General features: G+C 48.4%; 2 protein-coding genes across 2 annotated transcripts; both read left to right on the top strand.

The window, feature by feature from the left end:
• Positions 1–527: 527 nt before the first annotated feature.
• On the top strand, positions 528–4,987 carry LOC146356459 (vomeronasal type-2 receptor 26-like). Its single transcript, XM_084830127.1, has 4 exons — positions 528–674; positions 1,193–1,987; positions 3,503–3,724; positions 4,937–4,987. The coding sequence occupies exons 1-4, from the start codon at positions 528–530 to the stop codon at positions 4,985–4,987; spliced, it is 1,215 nt and encodes a 404-aa protein (XP_084686253.1).
• Positions 4,988–6,717: 1,730 nt separating this feature from the next.
• LOC146356458 (vomeronasal type-2 receptor 26-like) lies at positions 6,718–7,668 on the top strand. The gene has a single exon (XM_084830126.1). The coding sequence runs from the start codon at positions 6,718–6,720 to the stop codon at positions 7,666–7,668; it is 951 nt and encodes a 316-aa protein (XP_084686252.1).
• Positions 7,669–8,565: the final 897 nt, after the last annotated feature.

The following is an 8,565-nucleotide window of genomic DNA, read 5'->3' as shown; positions in this document are numbered from 1 at the left end:
GTGAGTGATGCTGTTCTGCCACGGACCCGGAGGACAGATTCTTTGGAATCAATCCAGCCTCAGTGGGGTCCATGGCGGAATTCTCCTTCATCCCTAGTCGTAACCATGGGCAGCCCATGGATTTGCCTAATCTCTGCTTTAAAGCCAAGCTGACTGCTGTCACGACAACTCACGACAACTATGGCCAGCAAATGCCATAGTTTCACTCTGTTCACTGAAGAGGTTCTAGCATTTCCTCTCCATGCATAATTTTATACACTGCTATGATGTCTTACCTGCAATTTTCCAAGCTAAACAGGGGATCAGTTCTTCTGAGGCCCTTAGATGTATAATGCAAAGAACATGATATTGTATTTTTATTGAACATCATCATCATCTACAGTATAGAAAGGTTCAGATACTGGCACATCCTGTCCTTCCTGTTTGCCATTCATGAGATCAGTCAGAATCCCAGGCTCCTGCCCAACATCACCCTGGGCTACAATGTCTATGAGACCCATTTCGATGGGAGAATGACCTCTGAGGCCATGCTAGACCTGCTTGTTGGTGGAGCAACCAACGTTCCAAACTACAGCTGTGGAGGACGGGCTAATCTGCTGGCCATTCTGGAAGGGGCAGAATCTGACATCTCCATCCATATTTCAACCATGTCTGCTATCTACAAAATCCCACAGGTATGTCAGTTGGAAGTAGATCAACAACCTCCAGGAAAAAGAGCTAGGACCATCCTGGTCTCTGCTGTGGTGACAGGGTGGGTCTCCCTAAAGCACTACTGGGAAGGGAGGGTGGGAGTTGTTCTACAATCCAGCAGTGAAGGGAGGGATGAGAGGTTTGTCATGCTGAACACCAGCCTCACAAAAGAGGCTGCCCCCATCCCTAACGTCCAACTCATTGGCTATTTGCAGACTCCTTTTTTTCGCCGTAATAGCCTACATAAATATTTACGTGGGCTAGAACAGCGAAAAATAGGGTACGCAAATGGAGGCCGCCGCCATTTGCGTATGCTAGGTTTTTTTGGCTATATTGCAAACGGCCCTTGAGATGTTTTGGTACCTCTCCTGCCCACTGCATGCATCACAGACCCATCGCAATGACCAGCCCTTGGTTGGATATTCACAATCTCAGGTGAATAAGTATCTGAACTTCATGCTGAAAACAAAACAAAGCACTGGTCTCCTCCTTTCCTCACTAGATCAGTTATGGCTTCGCTGCTCATGCTCCGAATGCCAAAACTCAGTTCCCTTTTATCTACCGGATGGCCCCAAAGGAAGAAGCCCAGTACCCGGGTTTTGTCCAACTGCTCCTGTATTTTGGATGGACCTGGATTGGTCTCTTTGCACCAGACAATGACAATGGAGAGAGGTTCATCAGTGCTTTGACACCCCTGTTGCTCAGCGGTGGGATTTGCGTTGCCTTCTCAAGAAGAGTACCACCAAGGCCCCCACCAGAAATGTTCCATGAGGAAGTATACTCTGTCTGGAGTACAAAAGTCACTGTATTTCTTTACTATTGTGACTCATTCAACACACCTGTTCCATTGATTGTACCACATGACATTGGGACAAAGGTCTGGATCACAACAGCTTGTCAGGACGTTAACGTGCTGCTTAATTATGACTCTCATACGTTCAAGTCCTTCCATGGCTCATTGTTCTTTGCAATGAAGAACAAAAAAAGAACAAAATATGACTACCATCAACCATTTTCCTCTTCTCTTGGAGAGTTTTTTGGTAAAGCATTTCATTGTTTCTATTCCAAGCATGCCTTGTCCGTAAAAGCCTGGACAAAATGCGTAGAGAGAGGGAAACTGGAGACGGTGCCCCAGGGGGAGACTGAGAGAGCCCTGTCTCAAGATGGCTACAGTGCATACAACAGTGTGCAAGCTGTGGCCCATGCCTTAGATGCTGCAGATTCCTCGAGACTGAAGTGGATGTTGAGGGTGGGTGGAGGAGACAGGCTGGAACTAGAAACCTTACAGCCATGGCAGGTATTGCTCTTTATTTTTCCTGCACATCCACAGCATATAGCAGCCCATGGTTGAACTCTGAAATCATTATCCTGGATCCAGACTCAAATATAGTAGTGAGGTCAAATTCTGGCCAATTCTGAGGTAAATCCAGTTTGTGGGGCTCCTGGTGGATGTGTATACTTTTGCGCACTACTGTGACGTCAGAACAATCCCCCATCCAGTGGCTGATCCTTGGTGCCCTGAAAGAGAGCCATCCTTCTTAGCTGTAGCTGGACTTCCCTCATTCCCAAGTATGTCTCTGCTGAGTCCCATTCCACAGGATCGCCCGGCCACCACTTGAGCGAGGGCCCGTCTTCCCAGGAGTCCTCTCAGACAGGGGAGCTCTCTCTGTCTCTGCCTGTCCTGTTCTATCTGCTGGCTCAGGGAACCCTTGGGGCAGAAGCCAGAGCTGTGTTATATTATTGCTCTGTTGTTGCGTTCTGCTCAGGTCTCCGTCTAGTAAAACCTAGGACCTCAGTCTGGATGTCTGACTGAGTACCTGCACAACTGCCCGCCACGAACACACAAATGCCTGTTATGATGAAGCAACGTATTTTGGCTAATGCTATCTCTCCTCTCTAGAACACCAAGAGAACAGAACTGTTCTGTTACATGTCTTTGTGTTTGGATTTATGTATTTTGGATGGCAACGATTTTACCATGGCTTGATTCTTCTTGTGCTGAGCGTTACACAGACTCCTTGTGTAGTTCGGATCAGTGCTTGCTACTTCACTGGGGAGAGTTTATTCCCCCCTGATCAAAACGGTTTGTTGCAACATTTAGCTGATTCAGTGTGGAGTGACACTAGGGTCCTTCGTGATGGTTGAATGCCAATCTGCAGCAACCCTGCCAGCTCCCTCTGGAAAAGGCGCATTTTAGGACAGTCCTTTCAGTGACTCTTTCTTCCTTAAAAGCATGTCTCATGCAATCCTGCTGCAGAGCACCCCATCCCCTCCCCCTGACATCCCGGGCAGGCCTGCTTCTGTGCCCTGGATGTGACCTGGCAGGGATCTGGCCAAGGAGTGGGGCCACCCCTCCCCCTCCCTCTTTTCCCCATTCACAATATCACAGCTGCACCATTCCAGGCATTTATGGTAGCACAAAAGCTGCTTTCCCTTTCACAGCTTGTAGCCCTTGGGTCTCCTCCAGAGTGGCACAGTAGCGCTGCTTCCAGCATCCGCAATATCCCCATAGTGGAGGCGGGGAGAGAGGTGTGGGGGAAACTACAGGTGCTCAATTCAGTGCTCCCATTCAACTTCCCTGAGCAGGGGAGCATGACCCGGGAAAGCGGGTTTCTAGGTAGGGCCTACTCTGCATGTTGCATGTGCCACTGAGGCACAAAATCAGGATGTGAACAGAAAGCGCCTTTCATTCGGTTTCCATTTAAATTGGGCCCTCGGCTATAAGCTCTGGGTTATGACTTATGGATAGCTTTCAATAAATGTGCCCTCCTAGGTTTTGCTTCCTTTCTGGGTGTTTTCTCTGTCATTCTAGCTTCATGTTTTCCTGGAAAAGTTTTACAATGCTTCCATGGACCGACTGTCTTTGGAAGAGAACGCAGAGCTGGCAGCTGACTTTGACCTCGTGAACTGGGTGCAGTTGCCCAACCAGACTCATGCCAGGGTTACAGTGGGGAGTCTAGAGGGACAGGCGCCCCCTGACATAAAGCTCACCATTAACCCCAACGCCGTGGTGTGGCCCTCTCGGCTTTCGAAGGTAAGGGGAAAAACTTATTTCATTTAATGGCCTGTGACATCAATTCAGCATGAATAATTCACTGAATAATGGCTGGACTCTTAGGACACCGATGTGGCAGTAAAGCCCATTGAGCTTAATGGGACTGACTGTTGAGCAAACCGGTGCAGAATTGCCCTGTAAAACGGAGCTTTCTCATAGCACCGCAGGCTGGTGCGACTTCATCTCTCCCCCAGGCTCTCCCTCCCCTTTCTCCTGCAATACAATACCTGGGAGGTTCCCTCCTATGTCTTCACAGAAATCACTCTTCTTTTCTCTCCCCACTCCTCGTTTTAATTACTTAACAGCAATCATTATCGCAACACAGTGTTCCCCCCGTCCTGTTGCCATCCATTGAAGCTCCAAAGCTTGGAAACTTTGACATTCAGGCTCTTTAAAGTGATATTTTAATTCATTGGATTCTCAGTAACGTCGGGAGTACACATTTCAGGAACAAGCCTCATTGACCACCATGGGAGCTACTTCTGAGTAGACACACATATGTTGGTGCTGGAAAACACAGGGAGAGGAAACACCTCTTGACTGGTGTCATGGTGAAAGGTACTCCCCCGGCCAGGGCCAGCATACCCGGCTAGCATACCGATGTAAGTGCAGGGGTTCGGACACACAACAACTATATCACACAGAGCCTGACTTAAGGAAAAGAATCGGACTATAAGCAGTCTCAAGAAATCCAGTTTTTTGGGTGATAAAGTCAAGGCTGACTGCTGGATGGCCACAACTTCAATTATCCCTAAGAACCTCCAAACGTAGCCAGCTCTGAGTCAATTGTTTGTGGAGATACCCCCCCAGAAGAAAAAGGCATGGAGAAGAGCAGGAGAATTACAATTGCTCCTCCCCCCTTCCCCTCCTCCGGCATGTCTTCCTATTGACCAGGGCTGAAAGGACCAGGAGACTTTTCTTGGCTGGCTTACGAGAAGCTCAGTGCGAGCATAGACTGTGCTGAGGGAGGAGAAAGAATACAGTGACTCCCCATGTAAATGGCTGACTTCAGTGAAGCCCCCCCCCACACACACACACACCCTACTTTGCAGAGAGAGAGAGAGAATTCAGTCCCTCCAGAGACGAACTGATTCACTGCTCCCAAGCCTAGCACCAGCACAGGATGCAGTTATGCTATCCACAAGGAGGGACACATCCTGGGTTTACTGTAATTTTCTTCCCCTACCCCAGCTTCTGCCTTTATTCTTCACCAAATTCCGTTACTCAACTAAAGACCCATAACAGTTGATGGACTTCACTGACAAGAGAGTTTTTAATATATTACACTAAGGTCCTATAAAAAAGGGTGAGAGAGAGAGAGAGAGAGAGAGAGAGAGAGAGAGAGAGTTTCACTGGTTCCCAGTGAGCTCCAGGGTGCAAATCAAGGTGCTGGTACATTTCAACTCCTACCCAGAATAGGCAGGAGGAACCAGACAGAACAATTCCTTCCCCAGGACTCCTCCACAGAGCCAAATGCACCTAATAGTTGTTCCTTGGTGCTCCTTGTCTTTGTTGCCAGACGGTGCCTCGTTCCAGGTGTGTCGAGAGCTGTCGCCCCGGATATGCCAAGGAGGTCCAGGAAGGAGAGCCGCCTTGCTGCTATGCCTGTGCGCCATGTGCGGAAGGGTCAATCTCCACGCAGGAAGGTGGGTGACCTCACAAGAAACGGAAATGGGGGCAATTTTGGAGCTTGCCAAACATTATGCTTATAAAGGAAGGCTCTCTTCCAGTTCTCCCTACCATCTGAAATTAGGTATGTTTCCCCCTCAGAGAGGGGGGCTTTTTGGTCGTGGCACCCTGTCCTTGGAATGGAGGCTTGCATGAAGCATTCTCATTTGTTCAGCCATTCCAGCCTGTAAAATGAGTCTGGTTTTAATGATGGTTTGACCCATTCTGCTAAATGCCTTGTATATATGATTATTTTTATTTAATCTTTCAACTAATTATGATGACCCACATGCAAATAACTGTAGGCCTTGGATTTTGTTAGTGTGTCATCACCACGAGAAGGGATTGAAGTGTCATAAAAACTGTTCTCATGTGGAAAAGCTCTACATCCTTGCAGAGCATCTCTGGACTCCTGAATCACATGGTTCCAAAGGGACACAGACTTAGGGTGAAGCTTCACCTCCTTAACGGAGTGTGAGAATATTCAAAGCCAACCTCTTCACCAAGACAGATTTTTCAGGGGGCCACTGGAAATAGATTCACCATTTATGATATTAAGGAGGCAACCAGAAAGATATTTTGAGGATGCTTAATGATTCTGAAACTGAATTACAAAAGAACTAGCCAGGTCCAACTAGTTGGGTTAATGTAAAGAAAAAGAGTGGGGCGTATCGACATGGGAATGTGAATTTGGAAATAAAACCCAAGATCTGTGTCTATTCAGGACCTTCGGAGGGGTGCCCAATTGCAGACACCCAAGCTGGTACATCAAAATATAGGGTTCATCAGAGGGTAAGGTAAGGTTTTCTGAAAATGGCTATTTCTGGCATGGAACTGCCTCACTTATGAGGTCTCTCAGGACTAGCCAGGCTGATGATAAGTGTCAGATTTGAAATGGTGAGGCCTGAGTTCAAATCCTTCCTCAGAGCGGGGGCTTACTGCCTTGGGCCATTCACTGCCACACAGCCACAGCTGAGGGAGCTCAGTTTTTCAAGGTCAACACAACCATCAATTAGCCCTTCAACATTCAACGATTTAAATGTAATACATGAATATTTTTTCGATCGTTCCCATCTTACGCTAAGCTGTGTTTGCACTGAACTCACTGGTGACATCATATTGGAATGTTCACATTTGCACGTGCAAAGCCCATCATCTTAACCAAGAGCGTCCAGAAGGGATGTCCTCTCCCACTGAGCTTTTGCCTCTCTTCATCCCTACTCAACATTCTCGCTCCCATCTTGCCATGTTTCGTCCACATAATGAAATAGAAAAGAGTAAGAGACTGTTGTGGAGGTATATTGATGTTAGTGAAAACGAAGTCACTCTTCTTCTCAGATGCAGACCGTTGCAACAAGTGCCCAGCGCATCAGCAGCCTAGCCAGGACCGAGATCAATGTGTCCCCAAGATTATAACCTTCCTGTCCTATGAAGAACCGTTGGGGGTCACCCTGGCTTCCTTTGCTCTATTCTTGTGCTTAACCACAGGATTCGTGTTGGGAATCTTCATTAAATACTTTGAAACTCCTCTAGTCAAAGCCAACAACCGGGACCTCTCCTACCTTCTCCTTGTCTCCCTCTTCATGTCCTTTTCCTCCTCTTTCCTATTCATTGGCCAGCCAAGGAAAGTGACGTGCCTTCTCCGACAAACGACCTTCAGCATCATCTTCTCGGTTGCTGTGTCTTCTGTGTTGGCCAAAACAATCACTGTGGTGCTGGCCTTCCTGGCCACTAAGCCAGGGAATGGGGTGAGAAGATGGCTGGGAAAGAGTTTGGCCAATGTCATTATCCTTTCTTGTTTTGGTGTCCAAGTTGTCATCTGCATTATCTGGCTAGGGATTTCTCCACCCTTCCCCGACTCGGACATGCACTCCCAGCCTGGGCAGATCACCCTGCAATGCAACGAAGGATCGGTCACCATGTTTTACACTGCCCTTGGCTACATGGGCTTCCTGGCTGCCATCTGCTTCACAGTGGCTTTCCTAGCCAGGAAGCTGCCTGGGGCTTTCAATGAAGCCAAACTGATCACCTTCAGCATGCTGGTCTTTTGCAGTGTTTGGGTGTCCTTTGTGCCCACCTACCTGAGCACCAAGGGGAAATACATGGTGGCTGTGCAGGTCTTCTCCATCTTGGCCTCCAGTGCTGGCTTGCTGGGCTGCATCTTTCTTCCCAAAAGCCACATTATTTTATGGAGGCCTGATCTGAATACAAAAGAGCATCTCATGATCAAAACAAAAGATGACCTTGAGTGCTAAGAATGGGGAAAGATTCTTCTCCTCCCATAATCTTGTTCTGAACCATTATTTTTGTTGCAGCAGGAAACTATTCTAGAATGGATGCAGGGCTGGTTAATTTTAGGGTTGTCAGAGAATTCTGCTGCAGACTCAAGTGAGGCCAGATTCCAGAGAATCTGACCTCCAGATTCTGCAGCGGAACGGGATCACTTACCTCCAATCCTGGCCGAATTGTGGAGCAGCTCTCTGGAGGGTGATACGCTAATGTCAGGTACCATTAGCCTACCCCTGGGACAAATACAGACAAATGCCTGTCGATTCCATCTCCTCCCTCTGCATTTCTCAGTCGGAGGGAGAAGAGGGTCAAATGCCTCCCTGCAGTGAAGGGAGACACATCTGATCACTCACCCCTCCTCAGAAGCAACATCCTCATTTGTTTCAGAGCACCTTTTCAAGTTGAATGGGGCTTAGCCGTAGGGATGTCAGAGAATTCCGCCACAGCTCTCGGTGAGACCGAATGCCAGTGCATTCGGCCCCCCGAACTCCGTGGCGGAACGGCCTGCCCCCCCGCCCCCCCCATGGATCCCCCCCAGGACAAGACTTACCTGGGGCGGATCTTCTGGGCGGCGGCAGCTCTGGTGGCAGCTCCGGCAGCTGCTCCTGCGGCGGCGGTGGCGGCGGCCAGTCTTCCGACTGGCTGCCACCGCCACCATTTCCAGGCTTGTGGGGAAAAAAAGAAGAAGACGTGATAGGCTACGTAAAGATTTATGTAGCCTATCATGGATAGGTTTAAAAAAAAGAAAAAAAAGACGTGATAGGCTATGTAAATCTTTACATAGCCTATCATGGTTGGGGGTGGGTTGAAATAAAAAAAACTCATACGCAAATGGCAGTGGATATGGCTGCCGCCATTTGCGT

Source organism: Heloderma suspectum, chromosome 2, assembly GCF_057233095.1.
Source record: "Heloderma suspectum isolate Gila_16-S chromosome 2, 16-S_ref, whole genome shotgun sequence".
Lineage (NCBI taxonomy): Eukaryota > Metazoa > Chordata > Lepidosauria > Squamata > Helodermatidae > Heloderma > Heloderma suspectum.
Note: the sequence above shows the minus strand (reverse complement) of the source record. Positions and strands in the feature narration are given on the sequence as shown.